Source organism: Epinephelus lanceolatus, chromosome 13 (assembly GCF_041903045.1).
Source record: "Epinephelus lanceolatus isolate andai-2023 chromosome 13, ASM4190304v1, whole genome shotgun sequence".
Classification (NCBI taxonomy): Eukaryota; Metazoa; Chordata; class Actinopteri; order Perciformes; family Serranidae; genus Epinephelus; species Epinephelus lanceolatus.
This window is the reverse complement of record NC_135746.1, coordinates 33,817,594-33,840,000: the sequence shown is the minus strand read 5'-3', so window position 1 is coordinate 33,840,000 and position 22,407 is coordinate 33,817,594. Positions and strand designations below refer to the sequence as shown.

The following is a 22,407-nucleotide window of genomic DNA, read 5'->3' as shown; positions in this document are numbered from 1 at the left end:
ACGATAATAATGTACTTTTTTTTTATTTTCGCTTGGGTTTTTTTTTAATGTTTTCTCTGCATTGGGTTTTTACTATCATTGATGTAGCTGTTTGCTCACTGCAGGAGGAGAATGGATATGATCGTAAGTCCAGATGTAGAGCGGAAGTTTTAGGGTTATACAGTTCACTAAAGGGTGAACATGAAAACAATGAGCACCAAAGGTATAAACACAAGGTAAGGCCTGAGTTTGTGGAGTTAAATTACTGTATTGCATACTGCTAATCTTAACTACACTGAAATGTTTTGTAGACTTGATATTTCCAAACCAAGAGCCACGGTCCTCCTGAATCTACACATACAGCATCATTCATGCAGACTGTTTTAGGATGCTGCGCCCAATAGGTCACTAGTATTACATATAGTTCAATGTTTCGCTTTGAGTTGGTCACATGATAAGAGGAATGTGAAGAGTAACTGCTTGTATTGAGGTAAATGCGCAGCTATAAAATGATTTCTCTCAGTGAAAGGATCATAAAGGCCCATCTGTATCTGGAAGCAGGGTTTTTCAAAACATAAACGTTTGTCGTCGTGCTGTATAACATGTGTGATAAAGGTGTACAGCCCTACTGTATATGCATTTAACAGAGATGGGTCAACAGAGCGAAAGATAATGGTAACATGAATTTTAAAAAATCATCTTTTGGCTCATCAGTCACTCAAAAAACAGCACACACACACACATGCGCACACACATACACACACGTACAACCCTAATGATTCTAAAGATATATTTCTGTCTTTATGAGTCAAAATATAACCAGCACAAAACACCTTCTGGAACAAAAGACAAAACACAGCACAGGGAAACACTTCTACACAGATTAACTACTTCTGTTAAAATATAAATATTGTTGAGAGTTGTGAGCCCTCTTGTGTGCTATCTGTAAGGTTGAGCTTAAGAGGAAATATCCACACACAACAGTAGTAAACAGGAGTTTTTGAACTGTGATCCGACAACATGCACGCCTGTAACAGTTTTTACTGTTTAGTGTGCTGTGAGCACCCGCTGTTTTGCTGTCACTGTGGAGGAAATCAAAGCTTTAAACACTCTCATTGGAGTTGTGCTCATGAACTGTCTCATCCTGGCTTTATGACACAGTCCGTTCAGTACGAGTGTCTGAAACAGCTCTCTTGTGGAATGCAGGTGACAGGGTCTAAGTCTAGAGGGGCAGCCAGTGTCCGAGCCCTTCGAAGAACCTCCGCACACTCATGACATAGAAGTCGACGTTGTGGGTGAAGTCGGTACAAATGTTGGAGTAAGTGTCCACCAGGGTGCAGTAGAGGGCCGTCCCACCTATGCTGATCACCACGGTAACCAGACACAGCAGCAGCAGGATCAGGCAGGAGTCTCCACCTACCTCATCTACAAGTACGAAATGGACAAATGTTACTACATGCATGTTGGAACCTACATTTTAAAGATGTCTCAAACATTTCGACAGACATGTTTGCATTACAGATGAGTTCAGCTGTACCGTGCTCAATGCCGTCCTCTGGCTCACTGAAGCGAACTTTGCGTTTGGAGTTCTGTTTGGTAACAGTGTCACTCGGGGGAGGCAATCCATCCAGTGATGCTCTCCTCCTTTTCAGGATGGAGACCAGACCATCTGGGGAGGAACTCTGAGGGAGACACAGAGACAAGAGAAATAACCACTGATGTTTTCCTATTGTTTTAAAGAAGTTTTTGGGGTTGCTTTATCCAGAAACTGATGCCAAAATCAGCGTATATTATAAATGCTGACATAAACCACTTACGCTGGAGATATTTATGGGCCTATGATAAATGAATACATAAAAATACGACATACTGTAGTTTTCATTTATGGTTCTAAGGCTTAAAGTGTGCCATGTGCAAGATAAATTGCACTGCACCACCTCACACATGTATGTAACCAGTTTTAAAAGATCATCTATGTATCATAGATAAGTGAATACATGTTTAATGTACCATATATTTCATATACTTGTATAGTTTGTATTCTACATCATTGCAAAAATATTTTGTATTGCCGTGTGTGTGTGTGTGTGTGTGTGTGTGTGTGTGTGTGTGTGTGTGTGTGTGTGTATTGCACATTTATACAAATACATACACGTTATATGTATAAATAATTATATATGTGACATATATGGCAATCATTGTATCATACCGTACATATACATAAGTGTACATATTTCTATGGGCTAGACATGTATGTAAATATGTGAAATTGTTCTGAGAGGTTTCATATATAGTCTGTACATGTATGTTTTAATTACATGCATATCATACTTGGAAATTCAGTATATTTAGATATATTACATTTCCATAAGGGCTCTCGAAAGATAATTTACTAAAATACAGTTTTGGTTTCAGCTGAGGTTAGTCAATAAAAAGTGTAAGATTTGAGAATATTTTTCTTTACTAGTTGCAAAATACTCAACAAATTTATAGCCTATTGTCAAGGGCGTATGTTTGAAGGTTGGGTTTTTTTTACATTGGGGGGGCACATGAAATGGGTGGTTGAGATTCCTTCACCCACACTTAAAGTATGGGTGAAGCAAAGTCTGTGTTTTCCTTCTAAACACATTAAACATGTTAGAAAATACTTGTTAAAAACAGGAAAAACAGGGGCCTGTGTAGTACTGAAATGTGGAGAACGACCGTTGCACTGTTTTTCACTATTCCTGTGTCCAGGATTTTTTTTGGGAGGGCCTAAAAGCTTGCTTGATGACGCACTAGAGCGAACCTTAACTTAATTCCTCCCCTGCTTTATATATACTAGTCCATACCCTTTGGTAGCTTTGTCACCTTCTACCTATGCCAATCCTCAATGCCTATGTGCAGTTTCACATAGATTTACCATGTCAGTGAGGAGAAAACGTGGAACAGACACACCCACACACAGACAGAGTTTTTGTCATTATATAGTAAGATACATCGTTACTTCAAACGTTAACATAGAGCTCAGCGCAGAACTTCAGTGACGTTTCGTTTGCCCCCCGTGTGTGAGCTTGCTACGTCCCACAAGCTCTCTTAGCTCCTTTTGTCTAATAAATACATGAATAAACATCTCTGTTAAATGCCACAATCATACAAACACAAGCTGAACAGCCATCACTAATGTGCATGTGTGCTTTGTGCTACTGGCTTAGCTTCTGAAGAGTGTCCATTGTTTCGTAGTGGCTCGATATTCATATCAGCTCCGTCAGCAGACACGCCCGCAGCGTCTCACAGCAGGGAATAACTGATCATTTTTTCACAAGTTTGAAACCTAATTTGATATACATGGCATTTTTTGTGATCATTCAAATGTGGCTGGGTGGTTAAAGACACATTTTTATGTGGTGTAACAAATTCATTACATGTTTTTATTTTTGCTTAACCTTGGACTTTGTCTTCAACCCTTTCTGCATCAATTTATAGTGTATGGTGAAAGCCCTCTGCTACTTTCATGTTTTTTGAGGGGAAACAAATGCACATGATATAAATATTAAGGGGGGGGGTGTCCCCTGAGTTCCTCCTAAAATCTACACCTATTACTACGTCCACCTCTTTTCTACAGTCTATGGTTGAAATCCAGCCATGTTGATCAGCCACAATAACTACACACTACACAAACACAGACTCTCCACACTCTGACTAAAACCCTTGTCACAAGTAATAGCACTGTTAAACCACTTATTGTAAATAAGTAAAGTAAAAACCACAGAATATAATACATGAACTTTACCAAAGATAATCAGTGTCAGGGAGTGAGCAGGCTCCATCAGCAGACTAATGTGAAACCTACTGTATGTTTGGTATGAGTCAACAGCAGCATTTTACATGAACAGGAGCAGAGCCACAGAGGCTGAGGCGAGTAAACACAGAGCTGCAGATGCACAGGTGCAACAACACAGGAGCACACATTACTCTCTGTGTTGGAGGGACACAGGAAGCCTGACTCATGATGTGGCAAACTCAACATGTAGACAGACCAGGGAGATATAACTGATAATGTACTCATTATGATACACAGTCAGAGTATTTTGACTGATATTGAAAGTGCAGTTACACAGTACAGTCAACAGAGGTCAGTAATAAGAGCGATTCCTAACAAACCCTAATGCAAACCTTTTGACCTGGGGTCCGTTTCACAAAGCAGGTTCAACAAACTCTGAGTCTAATCCTGAACTCTGAGTTGATCTACTCTGAGATAGGAAACTCTGAGTTTCCGGTTCCAGAACAGCTGATTTGAATCAGTTTAATCAACTCAGAGTAGTTTCACCTGGAGTCAAGCGCGTGCACCACAACTATAAAAAGCCAGCATCAATGGAGCCCCGATTCGACGAGTCACCATGGCAACAGGGAAGAGGAGGGCTGCGTTTTTCACCCCACTAGAATTAGAAATCTTAATGCGCTCATACGGCGAGTTTGCACACGTTTTCAAAAAGAAGTACAACACCGCTGCAGCTGCAAAAGAGAGGGAGACGGCATGGGAGAACATTGCTGCTCGGGTCAATGCGTAAGTTTAAATGTAGTCCTTTGCAATCACAATAATATTACAGGGGAAAACTGATTGAATGGTAGCCTATTAATTTATTTCATTTAGGTGCAATCCCGCAGGGGAGAAGTGCACTTGGCAGCAGTTTAGGATGAAATATAAAAACATTGTTCAAACAGGTAAGACCTCTCATGGGGGTACCTCATTCTGATCATGTTTTACATTGTAAAGTAAATATTAAGTGGCTGTTTGACTGTGCAGTTGTTTTATCCCCAACATAATGCTGTTTTCACACACATAAATATCTTCTCATCTATATCATGTTCTGTTAAATAATTAAGCCCATTTAAACTAACACAGACTTCTACTCAGCCAACAGAAAGAAGGCAGATGCCCGTAAAACGAGCACACTTTTCTGACCGCCCTGCATACAGTTGCCTTACTCAAGTGCTCAGCATCTCTGACATTGTACAAAAACTTCCATTTGCAAAGAAACGCAGCGCAACACATAATATCTGCTGGGATGTGAGAGCATGACTACGATTGGTAATGTTGCAAATGTAAGGACGGATTAGGTTGTGTATGTAGATGATGGACTGTGACGTGAAACGGTACAGCTCAAAAAGATAATTGTGTGGAAATGCTAGAACATCTATGCGCGGTCTGATAACCATCTCCCGACGAATATTTAATTCTCTGCGCAGTAATGCTGCACCTTCATCCACGGGATCGTTATCAAAAGGACATGCCATGTTAGTGAAAAAAGTCGCCACCTACTGTGCCTAATGGACTTCTAATATACTGACTCTGATTTTTTAAAATGACAGACGGCAGAACTAGGCTACGCCAAAACTCGCCTGCTGACTGAATGAATGAGGAAATCAAATGGAGTGTGTGGCTCTGAAAGAGGGCGGAGACAGAGAGAAACTCGAGGTTCATTGACAAAAACTTGGTCCCGACCAGGTTAGGTTCATAGAGTCTGTTACTACGGTAACTGACCGAGAGCTTAAGTTACCTCTCTCTCTGAAACAGGCTAGAGTTACTCCTCTTTCTCTGGTTTGAGTTACCTCCCTTTTTGAAACGGAAAACTCAGAGTTTCCCTCATTTCAGGGTTAACAGACTCTCTTTAGTTTTCACTAAACCTGCTTTGTGAAACAGACCCCTGATCTAATCTCTAAACAAACCACAGAGCAGAAACACACTGCACGCTCATACGCTGACTACTGAAGTGGAGTCATTTCTCAAGCTGTCAGCCTCATCTGCTGACATCATTTATGAGTCAATTACTTACTGAGGTCAGTGGGTCAATGGCATGCCAAATGTTACTGTGGTCATCAGAGGTGAAAAGAGTACACCAACATTATACTCAAGTAAAAATATTGTTACTTTAAAGAAATGTGAAGTAAAAGTAAAATAAATTGTGTAAGAATGTAAGTCTACTTAAGTAAAAGTGAAAAGTAGGTCGGTTTAATGTACTCTGAGTAAACATTAGTGCGTTACATTTTTTAAAGGGAAAGAGGTGGTGAGGACATGGGGGTATTATTAACCAGGCCTACCGGGCACACACCTAGGGAACTACAAAGAGACCGAAAAAAAAACTACAAAAGTGGCAAAACAATAGGGGTGGGGGGAAAAATCAATACAGCATAGTATTGTGATATTTTTGTGTGGCCATATCGTATCGTCACACAGTGCCAAGTATTGCTTTCTTTATTATCTAAATTATTAATATTACAAGGTAAACTTTAGGTAGCCTACTAGAATAACATAATCAGTTGCTTTTTAAGTCCACTAGATACATTTTGCTGCAAAAAAATTGCAGAGGTGAGATGCACAAATGGAAAACTTTATCTTATTAGATAAAACAGATGTTTTCCTTTGGGGACAGATTTACTATTGAAAAAAAAGGTAATAAAATATTATATAAAGCAGTATATTTTATTGCAATACATGTTCAAAGTCGCAATAATATTGTCTCGTGACTTAGGTAACGTGATAATATCGCATTGTACATCCTCTGATTCCCACCCCTACAAAACAACCACAAGTAGACACAAAATGATCAAAAAAGACACTAAATTATCTTAAAGAAGACACAAAACAACTATTAAAAGATTAAAAAACAACAAAAGATACATTACAACTACAAAGGGATGCAAGACAACGATAAAAAAAGAGGCTAAACTGCCCAGCCTCTTCAGCTGCATATTACAACACATGTTACAGCAATGAAGAGACTGCAGAATTTTAATACACACCATGTTTGTTTGTTTGTTTGTTTGTTTTATTAAGGATCCCCATTAGCTGTTGTACAGCACTAGCTATTCTTCCACATGTGCAGCATTGCTCATACAGTTTACTGTGACTGATTCATGTGACTTTTGTTTTTACTAAGTAAAATACTTGTGATAAAAAAGACATAATTTAAAGTAAAATTACTTTTTTTAAGTATAAGTACACACAAAAAAAACACTTTTTACAGTAATATACAGTCAGGTCCATAATTATTTGGACAATGATACAGTTGTCGTCATTTTGGCTCTGTACACCACCACAATGGGTTTTAAATGAAACAATGAATACCTGCTTAAAGTGCAGACTCTCAGCTTTCATTTAAGGCTTTTTTCAAAAATGTAGTATGAACCGTGTAGGAATGACAACCATTTCTTCACACAGTCCCCCAACTTTAAGGGCTCATAAGTATTTGGACAAACTAACATAATCATCAATTAAACAGTCAGTTTTAATACTTGGTTGCAAATCCTTTACAGTCAATGACTGCCTGAAGTGTTGGACACATAGGCATCATCAGATGCTGGGTTTCTTCCCTGGTGATGCTCTGCCAGCCCTTTACTGTAGCCGTCTGCACTTCCTGCTTGTGTTTTGGGTGTTTTGCCCTCAGTTTTGGCTTCAGCAAGAGAAACGCATGTTCAGTTGGATTCAGGTCAGATGATATGACTTGGCCATTGCAGAACATTCCACTTCTTTGCCTTAAAAATGTCTTTGGTTGCTTTTGCAGTATGCTTCAGGTCATTGTCCAACTGCACTGTGAAGCATCGTCCAATGAGTTTTGAAGCATTTGGTTGAATCTGAGCAGATAATGGTGCCCCAAACACTTCAGCTTTCATCCTGCTGCTCTTGTAAGCAAGACAAGACTTCACTAGAATAAATACAGAGGGTTTATCACAAGATGCAAACCATTGGTTAGCCTTAAAAATGGAAGGCCAGATTAGAGTTTGTCAAAAACCATCTAAAAAGCCTGTACAGTTGTGGAACAGCATACTATGGACAGATAAAACAAAGATCAACTACCAGAATGATGGGAAGACAAGAGAAGGAAGAAGGGAAGGAACTGCTCATGATCCAAAGCACACCACCTCATCAGTGAAGCATGGTGGAGGTACTGTTATGTCATGGCCATGTATGGCTGCCAGTGAAACTGGATCTCTTGTATTTATTGATGATGTGACTGCTGAGAAGAGCAGCAGGATGAAAGCTGAAGTGTTTGGGGCACCATTATCTGCTCAGATTCAACCAAATGCTTCAAAACTCATTGGACGATGCTTCACAGTGCAGATGGACATTGACCTGAAGCATACTGCAAAAGCAACCAAAGACATTTTTAAGGCAAAGAAGTGGAGTGTTCTGCAATGGCCAAGTCATATCATCTGACCTGAACCCAACTGAGCATGCGTTTCTCTTGCTGAAGCCAAAACTGAGGGCAAAACACCCAAAACACAAGCAGGAAGTGCAGACGGCTACAGTAAAGGGCTGGCAGAGCATCACCAGGGAAGAAACCCAGCATCTGATGATGCCTGTGTGTCCAACACTTCAGGCAGTCATTGACTGTAAAGGATTTGCAACCAAGTATTAAAACTGACTGTTTAATTGATGATTATGTTAGTTTGTCCAAATACTTATGAGCCCTTAAAGTCAGGGGACTGTGTGAAGAAATGGTTGTCATTCCTACACGGTTCATACTACATTTTTGAAAAAAGCCTTAAATGAAAGCTGAGAGTCTGCACTTTAAGCAGGTATTCATTGTTTCATTTAAAACCCATTGTGGTGGTGTACAGAGCCAAAATGATGACAACTGTATCATTGTCCAAATAATTATGGACCTGACTGTAAGTGAAAGTAATTTGTTACTTCCACCCCTGGTGGTCATCCTATTCACTAAAGTCTATACAGAGCTTGACTTTTTAAGTTTCTAGTGCTCAAGTCAAGTCCCGATCAAATCAGCATTTTCTGTGTTACTACTGTGGAAATTGTGATGTTAAAGAGGAACACTGCATGGTTTGAGAAAACCATCAGGCCAAAGTAACATTTGTTAATGTGAGTAGAATAAGCTCTCTAGTACAGTCGAGATATAAACTCCACCACAGAGAAATGATTAGGTGAAGGTTATAGCGGTGACTGCAAGTGCATCTGAGGAAGGTTTTATGGTTGAGTTTTAAATGATTTTGAATGTAAATCATTCTGTAGGTCAAGAAAATTTCACATTCCTTGTCTATGGGGCAGCTACAGATTTGATTTGTAGTGTTGTAGATTAGTCATTTTTGACCCAAGGTGGTATGAGTTAGTGGCAGTAGCATGGATACATGTGCAGAAGCTATGAGTTCTGTGACTGATGAGCTCTCAGACAGCTGCAAACAGAACTGAACTAACAGAAACATTTAGAGCCACAAAGCATACGGAAAAAAATGACTCATCCACAACAGATGAATATATCTTTCAAATATTCCTAATGCTTCATTGTCCTCTAAGACTTCATTCCATATTGTTTGCGAGGACACAGGCCTTTTCACATATCACACTGTCAACAAAGTGATCTATTATACATCCCATAAACTAATACTGCTGCCTGCTGCTCAGCTTTGTTCAGCAGGTCACTGCTGTGGCCAGCTGAGGACTGAATGAGCAGTGAGCCAGCAGACTTAATGGCTTGTTTTGACAGAGAGAGGGATACTGTGGTTTCATGTGTTTCTGTCAGCTCACAACCTGTTTGCCTGTGGTTCATTTTAGTCAGGAAAGCAACTAACTGGCTGGGAGATCTCAAGATGCAGGATTAATATATACAGGACTAACTGCTATAACCTGAGCAAAAGAGGGAGAGAGCGGGAGAAAATCAACAGAATTTGTACATTTTTCAGTTGAATTTAAATTATGGGTGCATGCCATCGCAAACTAGGCAAGTTGCAGTTACAGTTTACATCCATGTCTGTCCAGAGTCCAGACTCATATTTAGCCATGACTGCTGACAATCTTCAAATATGGATTTTGCTGTTAAGAAGCTACAAATTCTATAACATGGATGCTTCACACACATCATCAACCGAGCAGCACAGAAGATCTATACAATCAGCACAATTTCAAGGCGGACATCCCACATTAGTGTTACTGTTTAGTATCTGACCAAATGTCTGATATATGGTGTTGATTAATGGCTGAAGTTGACCTTTGACCTTTTGGATATAAAATGCCATTGCTTCATCATTATATCCCATTAGACATTTCTGTGGATTTTTGTCATAAATAACTTATGAACTCCTCAGTTACTCCAAAACATGTTTTGTGAGGTCACAGCAACTTTTGACCACCAAAATCTAATCAGTTCATTTTTGAGTCTAAGTGGACGTTTGTGCCAAATTTGATGAAATTCACACAAGGTGTTCTTGAGATAACACATTCGCAAAATTAAGAGGGACACAGGGTCAAAGTGACCTTTACCTTTAACTTTTGACCACCAAAATCGAATCAGTTCATTCTTGTGCCAAATTTGAAGAAATTCCCTCTGGGTGTCCTTGAGATATTGTGTTTCTGAGAATGGGATGAACAGACAACCTGGTAATGCTTTCCACCATATCTGTCACCGACGCGGAAGCATAAAAATTAACTTGCAAAAGGGAGGACAAACTATGTAACTCATTACGATAATGTCTTCACATCTATCTCTATGTGTTGCCCATCTTTTGGATTATAATCACACATAATCTCTATACTTCATGCTGTGAAGTTTTGCAAATGCCCGTCAATACTTTGCACGATGATGCAAAAAACTGTACAGCTCTTTCATTTTAAAACAGATAAATTGTACACATTTTCAATATTTTTATTGTATTTTTTTTCTATTCCATACTTCTGTTTCTTGACTTTTTGGTTTTATGGTTTATTTTCTTTAACAATATTGTTACGCACCAAAACACCAAGGCTAATTCCTTGTATATGAAAACCTACTTGGCAATAACCTGTTTCTGATTTCTGACATTGTGCACTGCAATTTCTTGTAATTGGCTGGTAACTAACAAGAAATGTATCTGCAATAAGCAAATATTGGTCAATATATCAGCCTTACTAATTGCCCTGGTTGATGTCGATGTATCAATACAAACCTACAAGCCTGGAACTCAAATTTTGCAAACAAATAAAAGTCATCCCCCAGAAAACAATTATAGAGTTTCTTCATTTTTTTTGTTATTCTAGCCAACTGCTATTTATCTATTCCAGCACTGGGTATTGCTGTTACTTATTTTCTGAATTAGTTGCCTAGTGACACAAACTGTCTCTTCTCAAGTGATTGAAAAAGAGAAAGGGAGAAAATGTAAACTTGGTTGAAAAACAAAGTCCAAAACCCTCATGAAATGTGAGTCATTGCAAAATTAAGGAGTCCCACCCATGCCCCACCCAGCAGATCCTTCACCAGATTACATAACAGCTATGATTCTGACCCCATCAATGCGCGGCCTTCAGCTCGTACTGCTTGTTTGGAACGGCTCTGATTTCATCTCCACCTCTAGGAAGAACCAGGCCCCCTCAGCTCAGTGTTGGAGCCAGAACATGATGTCTTGGCTCAGGCCCCGGCTCAGTAATCTAGCACATTTGGTAAACATCCCAAGTGTCAGGCTACACCAGTGAACATGGGTGGAGGTTTTTTTGGACATGGAGAAGTTGGCGATGATCTCAGCACGGGACCACCGAAATCATTCATGGGAGTGTCTCAGCAAAGACAAAGAGCTGTGGGTCAGAGGATAGAGCTTACACAAATACAGTTTATGCATAGGGAAAGTGCAATGGACAGTGAGAACAGGAGAGATCAGAGAGAGGAAGGAAGGAAGGAAGGACAGATGCATGCGGGAGATGATGCATGGATTAAAGGAAAGACGGCAGGAAGGAGAGATGAGAAAGAGGGCAGGAAGAGATCTTCATCCCCCTCCTGTATTCATCACAACAGCTCCTTTCATACATTCATCTCACATCTTAATCTGTTTTAACCTAAAATAATAGTTATTACATCACCTCCTTCAAAGTGTGGACAAACAACAGGCCAACAAAGTGTATGCCTACCCCCTCTGTATGGGACAGCTTGGCCAGGTCCTTGTCTGAAGCCTGGGGCACTCCTGTTGGCCACTCCACCTTCACCTCCTCATCCTCTGGCGTCTCCTCACACTGCTCCTCCTCCTCTTCTACTTCCTGCCCTTCCTCATATGTCTCTTCTTGCTCTTCTTCTCTCTCCTCCTCACCTCCCTCCTGTGGTGCGGGAAGCTCTGATTCCGAGTTCATGCTTTGCTCTTGTTCTTCATCCACGTGTGTTGTTTCAGGCTTGTTGACTGGCACGTGGGAGAAACAAAGGACATCGGTTATTGATTAAGGATTATTACTTGACCCTTACTGTATGTGAACTGAACAGTCTATCAGAGGTCCTGTGGATCTTAATGTGTCCATGAGTGGATTAAAAGGTAATGGAATTATCACTCCCAGGTTTAAAGGAGGTAACTGAGGTAGGCGCAGATGTTTCCAGTCAGCTCCACTAAATTTGTGCTGAATTTGTGCTAAATTTATGCTTATTGGTGGTGCTCTTTGTCACTGGCTTGTGGCATATGGCTGCGAGTTACTTACTGGGATGAGTTAATCAACTCACCAATCTGTGAACTCTCCTCTTGCTGACTCTGCTACCTACATCTAGTTCATGGTTTTCAAAGGTAACCATCAGTAAACATTAAGAAAAAGATGGGAAAAAAAGGGCGCCAGATAAACTAACATCCTGCTTGCCTTGGATATTAAACTGGACAATGTTCTTGCTGCATTAGTTTCCAAAGTGATATCAGGGACTGTAATATGCTTTGTTTTACCAAGCCTTGGCTAAATCTTGCACAACACAATTCAACCAGATGACTCTTTGTATATGCTGATTTGACGGAGCCTCAGGGTTCTGTTCTGGCTCCTCTACTGTTCTCTCTGTACATGCTTCCCCTTGGCCATATCATTAGTAATTTCAAAGGCGTTTCCTATCACTGTTATGCAGATGACATTCAACTATACCTGTCACTTAAACCGGATAACATTAAAGAAATCAACTCACTCCATGAATGTCTGTCTGCTATCAAAAACTGGATGGCCAACAACTTCCTCCAACTAAATGCAGACAAGACCGAGGTTCTGATCACTGCTGATAACTCAACGGTCTCAAAGGTGATCGACCACATGGGGTCACTATCACAAAACATCAGATCTAACCTAAGGAACCTTGGAGTCATTTTTGACCAAAACATGCTGTTTGACAAACATGTCAATTCCCTGTCCTGCTCATGCTTCTTCCACCAGTCCAGCAGAGGACTCTGGCTTGCTGTGCGCCACAAGGGGAAATAACAAACTGGATCACTGCATACGCCAATTAGAGGCAGCTGCAAAGCAGAGTCACGCCCATGTTTGGCAAGAGCGACCATGCGGCCATTAGTTGAGGTCACGATATGTAAACAAACTATAATGCATCCCCCCAAGTTACATGAGAAATGGAGCCAATCAGACTCTGGGGCACATTCTAGGTGTCACTGATGACATCAATGGATTCATTGAGTCTGTGGTTGATTTAATTTGTAGAACAGAAGCAACTGTACCCAAAGCTACAGTTAAATTATTCCACAACCAGAGGCCATGGATAACCTTGTGCTACCTGAGGATGAAGGCTGGAAATGGATGAAAATGAGAAGATGTTTTGAACTCGATGGGGCTGAGGAGCTGCAAAGCATACTAGATGTTAGTGTTGCACTTATATGGATTGTTAGCCATGCTAGAGGCATGACTCTAAATGGCAATATGTTTGTTTACCCACTACTTTGGTCCAGACTGAAATATCTCAACAACTTTGGATGGATGTAGCACCACAAAACACAGGTTGATATTTTGTTTTGTTTTCTTAGTGAATGTCTCCAAACTGTAAAATGGATTGCCATGAAAGTTGATACACATTCATGTCCATCTCTCAACTTATTGTGAATATTTTGATGATGCTTTGACTTTCCAAAAAGCACTTTCATTGTGTAAAAGTTTTAATTTGTCCAGTGCTGTGGTTTATGACCAAATACCTACAACATGAAAGACAATCCCATTTCCCTCAGCTTTGTGTTAAGTACTAATTAGCAAATGTTAGCGTGCTAACATGCTAAAGTAAGATGGTGAACATATTGTACCTGTTTAGCAGCGTTGTCGAGTCAAGGCCTCCTAAACCAAGACCAAGTCATGATCAAAGACTAGAATTTGTCAAGAACCGAGAGAACCCCTCAAAGACAAGACTTTCAAGAGGAATGCATGACACACTTACGATAAAATGTGAAACATGCAAACCATAGGGTCTCATCAAATTGAGATTGTACCATGAGAAATGTCTGGATAAGTCATCAAAAGGCATTGCAAAGGTAAATTTTAGGATGTTATCTATGAGCAAACAAACACAAACACTAAGGAGCTAAAATCACCTTAACCATCTTTATTCAACACTCCTTTTTTGCACAGGCAATTTAGTGATATCCCTTCAGTTGGTCTTAAACTAAAATCCAGAGTCCTCTTTGTCTAACACCAATACAAGACCTAATTAAAATGTGGTCAATTCCGAGGTAACACCAGGACTTTCAAAAAGCAGTCTTGAAACGTCTTTTGAGACAAATACCAATCTCGAACACTGCAACACCGCTATTTAGCATCAGTTTGCTAACACTGTCATTGTGAGCATGTTAGCTTGAATTTAGCATTTAGCTCAAAGCACAGCTGTACATCCTCACAGAGGCATGATCATGGCTTCAGAATCTTAGTCCTGTTTATTATTTTGGTACAGTATATACACAATAACACGTTTACCTTTATCATGACAGGGTTGTAGTGTCTCATTCTTGCTCTGAATATCTTTCAGCATTGCATTCACCATGTTCTGTTGAATCAAACATAGTTAAGAATCATTTTTCATGTAGAAAAATTATGAAATTGAGCAAATATTAAATAGGGAAGGTTCACATGTCTTACCTGTTGGACACTGATGGATGGTCTGAGTGAGATAGCAACAAAGAAAAGCCAAGCCACAGGAAGATCAGACAGACAGCAGGAGAAAGAGACAGACAAAAAGTGGTAGACAGAGGTCAGACCAGGTTTATGGTGTTGCTTAATATATTAAAAAGCTAAAATATTCTTCAGGCCTTTCCAGTAGGAGCTAGCTTGTATTCTTCATAATTAAATCCACCTCCTTCAAATGACTGTGGGCTGCAATAACATACCAAGAGAGTCACGGGATAGGTGGGACACAACAGCGTCTGGCATGCAGACCTGCAGTTATTTGTCTGCATCTTATGGAAATCACTATCCTGCGGAATCTTTTGTGCCCTGCCAGAAATATTGACTTTCCAAAATGATTCCCATGTGTGTCTGTATCCTTGATGTATCTTGTTGCATTATCAATGTGTTGGATTCAACAGCGTGTCCACATGGGAGACAAAGATAGAGGTCAATTACAGTGAAGCCAAATGGGCGCTAAAAGGTTTCTGTCTGACAGTGATGCAGTAATGGGAGGATATGGCATGAGAGGAATCTAGTTGAGAGGCAGAGCTGTTTACATTGGAAGCTTGTGCTTGTGCTGAGGTGTGGGAAATATCAGAGACATAACTTTACTAAATGCACATTTGATGACAAAGTAATACCGGAGAGTCTGGTGTGTAGTACTGTGGCTGATCAATGTAGAGCAGGTTCATCACCTGACAGAGTGTTTGGATTTCGACCATAGACTGTTCAAAAGAACTGGATGTATGTGACATTACCCACTGGCTTGTGGACGACCGTTTCGAAGTCCCAAGTTTAGCATTTTGATCATCGCCATGTTAGTTTTTTGGAGGTAGTAAGTGACAATATTTGGACAAAAAGGTGGATCTGCCGTGGTAACAACTTGTCAGTCACAAGATGGCTACACCCTAAAAGCCGTTTCACACCGAGCACAAAATATTGTCCAAAAAAGTTTCACAGAAATTTGTCAACAGATTTTATAGGTTCTTAAGCATGCTTGCACACCCCTACATAACGTTTGTGCAGGACAAAAAAATATTCAGGTGGCCATTGATTTCTGCGCATTTCCGCCTGCATTCATTTATATTTGACCGATGAAATCCATTGTCCCAACTGATGTCATACCTCCAGGTCACAGCTAGCTTGCTGCCAAAATGAGGAACGCCTTATCAGTTTAGTTAGTGCTGCAGCTGATGGGATGAAGATGCTAATGTAGCTAATATGCACTACCTAACATTATATGTTGGTCACAGTCTCAAACAAATGGAAGCACATGGCCTATTATTATGCATAATAACATCATCAGACCATTGGATGCTTGTCTGTCAGACCTTAATCAAACAGTCTTCCATTCCTGGTTGACATAATGTAGCATTCCATGCAGCAGTTATTTTATAATAGTAGTGAGGGTGTAATCCCCTAAGAGGAACAAGCTACTCGTGTTTCCTCGTAGACAGGTGATTGTTTGTCAGATTGGAGGTCTGATGTCTGGTGCAGCCAAATGGTGTAGATGCAGGCCATCTTTGTAACTGCAAGGAGACTGTATTTTTTGGAGAAACGGGACTTCAGAGCAATGGCTGTTTCCAGGATAACATTTTCTTTCTGGATAGTGAATATGGGCAATATTTTGAAGGAAACTGCTTTACCGTCTGTTTTACTCTAAATGGGACCATAATTTACAAAATGAGCATCATGCTGTATTGAAGAAGACTTGAAACTAACGATTGAGACTCTAAACTCATTAGGAAAATGTTTGTTAAGGTAACAACTCAAGTGAGAAGTTGGGACATTTTCGATAGACTTCTTTTTGCAACCAGTAGAGCCACCCCCTGCTGGCCATTAAAAAGAATGCAGGTTTATAACACTTCCAAACTGGCTTCCCTTTTCAGACCCACAGATAACCGCTTGATTTCAGTTGATAAATGTTGTGTTAATGTGTTTCTGTATACCTGAGGTGTGTCCTGCAGATCTGGCTCAGGGTCTCGATGTGTTTTTGGCTGATGCCGTCTGTCTCAGCTGGAAAACTGCTTTCAGCATTCTTCTTCTCTCTCCACTGGCTCTCTGGGAACACGTGGAGTACAGACATGCACAGAATTAATGCACATACCCAGTCTTTGTCTCAACATTCCACAAACATACATTTAGGTTTTTGATCACTTGTGATATTGTAAAGAGGACAGAAACAGATGCATGCAGTACCCCAGTCCTCCTGCAGGGCAGCAAGGTTGGAGAGCAGACGTTCATGGTAGAGCTTCTCCAGCTGGAGGAACTGGATGGCCCACTGGTCTGGTAGCATTATTAGTTAAAGACATCAACTGAGACTTAAATCTAAACATCTGAGTAACTTTAGCTTTCATCATGTTTTTCTGTTGCAGTACAGCTGATAATGGCAAAAACTGGGCCCGTTACTAAATATGGGAAATTAATAAATAACTGAGATTATCAGCAATTAAGGACATAAAATACATAATATATATGCACATGTTGTGTTAACTGACACCAAAACCAATTTAAGTCTTGCAAACATCTACTTTTAGGAGGTTGGTGACTCATTACAGTGCACATAGCATGCACCTTTAAAAAACTAGTAAACCAAAATCAATACAAAACACAAGGGCAGCACAGTAAATGGAGGAGGGCCTCAGGTGACCTAGAGGTCAGAAAGATCCTCATAATGAAAAGGTCAATTAGAGGAGTCAAACACTTTGGCCTGCTCATTCATTTCATGTCAGTCAGGGTAACAGCAAGTCAAGAAATGTCAAAGGAAAATGGACAGCAACTTGTGCACTTGACAGATAGCATCAAGGATAGAGGCAGAGGAAATGACCCATTATGCATCCAAATATAAATGTGAATGTAGTTAGTGGTCTCTGTGAGGGAGGATAGATTGAGATGGTTCCATGCATAAAACTTTTTTTCTAAAAAAAAAAAAAAAAAAAAAAAAAAGTAAGCTAGGCAGCAAAGGAAACTTCTACAGTATATTAATGGGTTAAAACCCACATTTAGTTCTAGTCCTGGAACTTCATACTTTATATTTTAAGGCATTTAGAGAGTGTCCTTTATTTATCAGAGGAGGGAGGAGACTGGGATGTGTCTTTGTTTGTTTGTTTGTTTGTTTGTTTGTTTGTTTTATCTTGACCCTCCCTGAAACTATAAATGTTCTTCCTTGAGCCTCCCTGAGTGACTAGAGGGAAACCCATGAGCCTCCCTCCACCACAAATGACATTGAAAAAAAAAAAAAAAATTCATACCAAATGTAGGTATTGGAGCCAATGCAACAAGCAAACAGCATGTTAGTGAGCTATCACCAGAACAAACAGCTAATTTCTTCAGCAAAATGCAAACCCTCCTTACAATTCGCATCATCACACAAGCTGTGTGTGCACTTCATCAGAGTATGGGTGCATGACAGGCACACATCCTACCACACAAAACTAACAACATTTAATAAGCCTACGCATCACACAATCTCCCGCATGCATGCACACACACAGCCGGCATTAGCACCATGTGCACATACACAACAGTGGCAGAAGCAGCCATCTAGAATTTTGTCAGTAACTTGGCACAGCGGTCGTTATTAGATCTTTAAACCTTGTCCTTTGCAAGTTAAAAGTTGAAAACAAAATATGGAGTTGAAAAAAGTTTTGGTTTTTCACTGCTGTTATGCATGCAGGAGCGCAGAATTTAATGTTTCAAAGAAATTTAAAAGAATCTGGTTCATGCAAATGGTATATTTTTGGTGAAATTCTTGATGGAAAATGACTTCTTTAAGCTTGGATTTAATTATGTTTCCTGGTGGAAGCATTTCTCGTGCATGATGTGTTCAAGGACCATCTGACAAATCCAATCCAATTGAAAACCCAATGATAATGTCTGTTTTTCACAGTTTCTAGCTATGATTTGTGATTTTTTTTTAAAAAAAAACATACTTTTTAAACCTGTCAACAGGTTTTGGGGTTCAGATGGCTTTTAAAATAAATACAAAATACAAACATTTAAAGTTGTACATCATGCTCCCTAAGCCAACATAAAAAACATAACTCCCTCCCCAGTGCTCAAAAAATGATTTGACATGCCTCCTCCGTTTTGCACCACTCCCTCCCTCCTCATAAATAACAAACAGTCCCTTATTGGATCTTCTTTGGTACAGACTGAGGTAGCCTTTTCGCTGTGATAATAGATAAAATGTGTAGGCATCCATGTTATGATCTTGCAGATTGCAGAATAAAAAAGTCAGACTAAAGTAACTAAAAAAACAAGAAAGAAAACATGTTTTTCTGAAATTACTTTAAAAGCAATAGCAACAATAACCACAACCAGTTCCAGCACAGATCATAGAAAATGAATCATGAGCTCAGGGACAATTACTCCTCCTTCTCCATACATTAGCCCCCTCACTTTGTCTCTGCCTCTCTTTCTCCCTCCTCTCACACATAAACACGTAAACACACACCGTCCTCGTTGCAGCAAGTTAGGCCAACTGCCGTTGCCAGAACAACAGCACTAACAGAGCCAGAGGAAACTACTCCTGCAAGCCTTCAGGGCTTTCAGCCAGAGTATGGGGAACACCCAGTTACTGAGACACAATGAACAGATAGAAAACAACAGTAAGACAGTATGACTTATTACCATTTTGTATCTCTGAATTTTATTACTTTTGTTCATGTAGGGTCATTTGTTGGCCTTAATCAGAGCAAAGCAGGCCTCTAATGGAAGAAATGACAGAATTTAAAGCCTGTCTGCTCTGCTTATAGACCTTTACCGAAGATACACCCCCCTTAGATAGATGCACTAACTCCATAGTGTGGGTTTTTTTCAAACGTGGCATGTGCCAGCTCGGCTCAGTCACGACTCAGCTGGAAAATACTTGTGACTGGCAAATATCACAATGCATAAAAACAGAAACAAATGAGGTCACTGATGAGGTCACTGTACAGTTCAAAACACAACAAAAGGATACAGTCCTCTTTGAGCGAGTAGGCCTCTGCAATCTGAAAAAATAAAAAAGAATTGATTTAACAGGAGGCACAATATGTTGATTTACATGTAAATCCAAACATACTACTGCAGAACACAGACATGTACATCATTTGTGCAGCTGTGAAACAAGTCACGTGACAGCGCTGTAGTGTGAAACATCACCATTAACCTATAAAGCATCAAAGCAGATGGTGACCTTAAACCATGCTGCTAAGCACTGAAAACGATGTCGTCAAACACTAATTAGGCTGTTTAACCAAATGTAGATGTTTTTGTCTGAAATTCTCCAAATTCCCTCAAAGGTGAAGATCACATGACAGAGTCATACCAGGAGGCAGAGACATGGAGACACCCTGTAAGACATCACATGAAACTAATTATGGTCCGGATTAACGTGTCTCTGTGAGCTTTTTCCCATCCACTTTACACCTTCCTCTCGACAACCAGCCGACTGTTTGATTTAGTAAATGTCGAGATTTTCACCTCCTCAGATATTAACCTCTTGATGGCTGGTTTTGTTTTCACCTTGTGATTCTGCAAAATGTGGTCCTGGAGACACCTCTTGTAGTGGGAACTACCAAAGAAACCTATTTGAGTACTTTGCCAGGTGTTTATATATCTGTCTGTCTGTGTGTCTTTGTGGACCATACACTGAATATAAAGATGGGGGACACATCTCCACTTAACCCAAAATTACTAAAATGAAGTCAAAATATCCAACATTTGGCTGCTGCCATCTTGGGCTGATGTTATTTGAAACCAGATTGCACAGTAGTGATCTCCAGGGTATCAATTTTCCGCCCATACACCGATCCAACCAATCACAAGCAGTGCCATTGATCACAAATACACCAATTGGTATACACAGCTGTCAATCACAATGTCAAACCCCCTTTTTATAGCACAAAATAACTACTTAAAACCTAACTTATCAGAAAAGTGAACACTTGAACATACATCAGCGTGATATACCTACCTAATTTAGGGAAAAAATTATTTGACATGTACTTTGGCTTTTTAATTTGGCTCATGTCCCATATGCTAACATGGAGGGGGACGGTTTATGACCTGTGCTGCAGCCAGCCAACAGGGGGTGATCGAGATGTTTTGGCTTCACTTATGGGGAGTTGTCATGTCATCCATAGCCTGTGGTGTGGACACATTTTGTCAACATGCACTGTCTCAATCGTGCTAGATGCAGTCATGAAACTTTACAGGTGTGTAGCTGAGATCAAAATGAAAGCCGAGTTCATAGCTGGGTGTGGTCTGAGAAAGGGGGCCAGAAGTTGGGGGAGAAGGAAAGCCACACACAGACACACACTTTACACCCCTGGCCCACATTAATTTTAAGTCATGGATTGATGTGTCGTGGATGGAGTCCCAAAATGGGCTCTAGTCTAGTCTTCTGCAATTCCATACCAGGTAGTTTTTGGATGGCAACTTATTTTTTTTTATTATGGGTTAATCTGCTGACTATTTTCTAGCCCAAATGATTAAGGCAATAATATGTCCCAAATTGTGAAAAATGCCCTGTATAACTTCCCAGAGTGGAACACGACTTGTTCCAATTGTTTGTTTGGTTAGTCCCACACCCCACTATATTAAATGTACCATCATATTTGCTTCATGAACAGCATCAAATCCTCACATCTGAGAACCTGGAACCAGAAAATGTTTGGCACTTTTGGCTGGAAAAAAAAAGAGTGAAATGATTAAGTAATTATTAGAATCACTGCTGATTAATATTGACTTTTAGACTAATTAATCAGCTCTGGTGAGTTCCTTAAAGGGCCAGCTCACCGTGAAATCAAAAACGTATATTTTTTCTCTGACCTGTCGTGCTAATTATTAATCAAGATTGTTTTAAACTGAGTTGCCAAGTGTGGGAAATATCGGCCGTAGAGATGTCCACCTTCTCTCCAGTATAATGGAACTAGATGGCACTCAGCTTGTGGTGCTCAAAGCACCAAAAAAATCCATTTGAAAATCATGACCCTGTTACTCGAGATAATCCAAAGATCTTGTTGTGAGCAGTTTCATGTTGGAACTATTTTCTTTTTACCCGGTTACAGCAGCCAACCGTATCACTGCGCAGAAGGAAGTATCTGTATATGTAATCTTTAGTGTTTAACAAATTAATTTAGGCCATGAAATATTTGTTACACCAGAAGAGCGGGTGCTAGCAGATATAACCAAATATGGACCTTAATGTCTAATAGAGTATGAGAGACACTGATCATGTTTCTATTAAAGTGGGTCTACATGCTGAATGTAGGATTCTGTAGTGTAACTCACACCAAATTCCTTGTTTTTGGAGTGTATTTATAACAAAATGATAAGTTATCGTGCGTGACTCCAACAGATACACGTCATGTAACTTCCTTCTCCAAATGAATAGGAACCTGATTTGCACTGCATTGCCTCTCTTTTCCTTTTTTAGTATTTGAGGAAAAGCAGCCTTGCCTTTGTTCCATGATTACTGGAGCTGGCAGTGGAGCAAAGCAAACTACAAGCTTGTCAAGGTGCTGGAATAGTTGAGACAAATTAATCATATTGTCTAAGTGCTGTTAGGAGATTGTGCTCTACAAAGTATTGCATGA

At 40.0% G+C, this 22,407-nt stretch overlaps 1 protein-coding gene across 1 annotated transcript in view; it reads right to left on the bottom strand.

The window, feature by feature from the left end:
• cnstb (consortin, connexin sorting protein b) overlaps positions 1–22,407 on the bottom strand; it is a 33,927-nt gene that overhangs the window by 439 nt on the left and 11,081 nt on the right. The window contains exons 4-11 of the mRNA XM_033649165.2: positions 19,788–19,818; positions 17,024–17,110; positions 16,774–16,885; positions 14,798–14,819; positions 14,636–14,705; positions 11,849–12,111; positions 1,517–1,661; positions 1–1,404 (exon numbers count right to left, since the gene is read on the bottom strand). The exon at positions 1–1,404 is cut by the window's left edge and continues 439 nt beyond it. Coding sequence (XP_033505056.1) covers positions 1,202–1,404; positions 1,517–1,661; positions 11,849–12,111; positions 14,636–14,705; positions 14,798–14,819; positions 16,774–16,885; positions 17,024–17,110; positions 19,788–19,818 — 933 coding nt within the window. The 3' untranslated portion in view covers positions 1–1,201. The remainder of the gene's footprint in view (positions 1,405–1,516; positions 1,662–11,848; positions 12,112–14,635; positions 14,706–14,797; positions 14,820–16,773; positions 16,886–17,023; positions 17,111–19,787; positions 19,819–22,407) is intronic.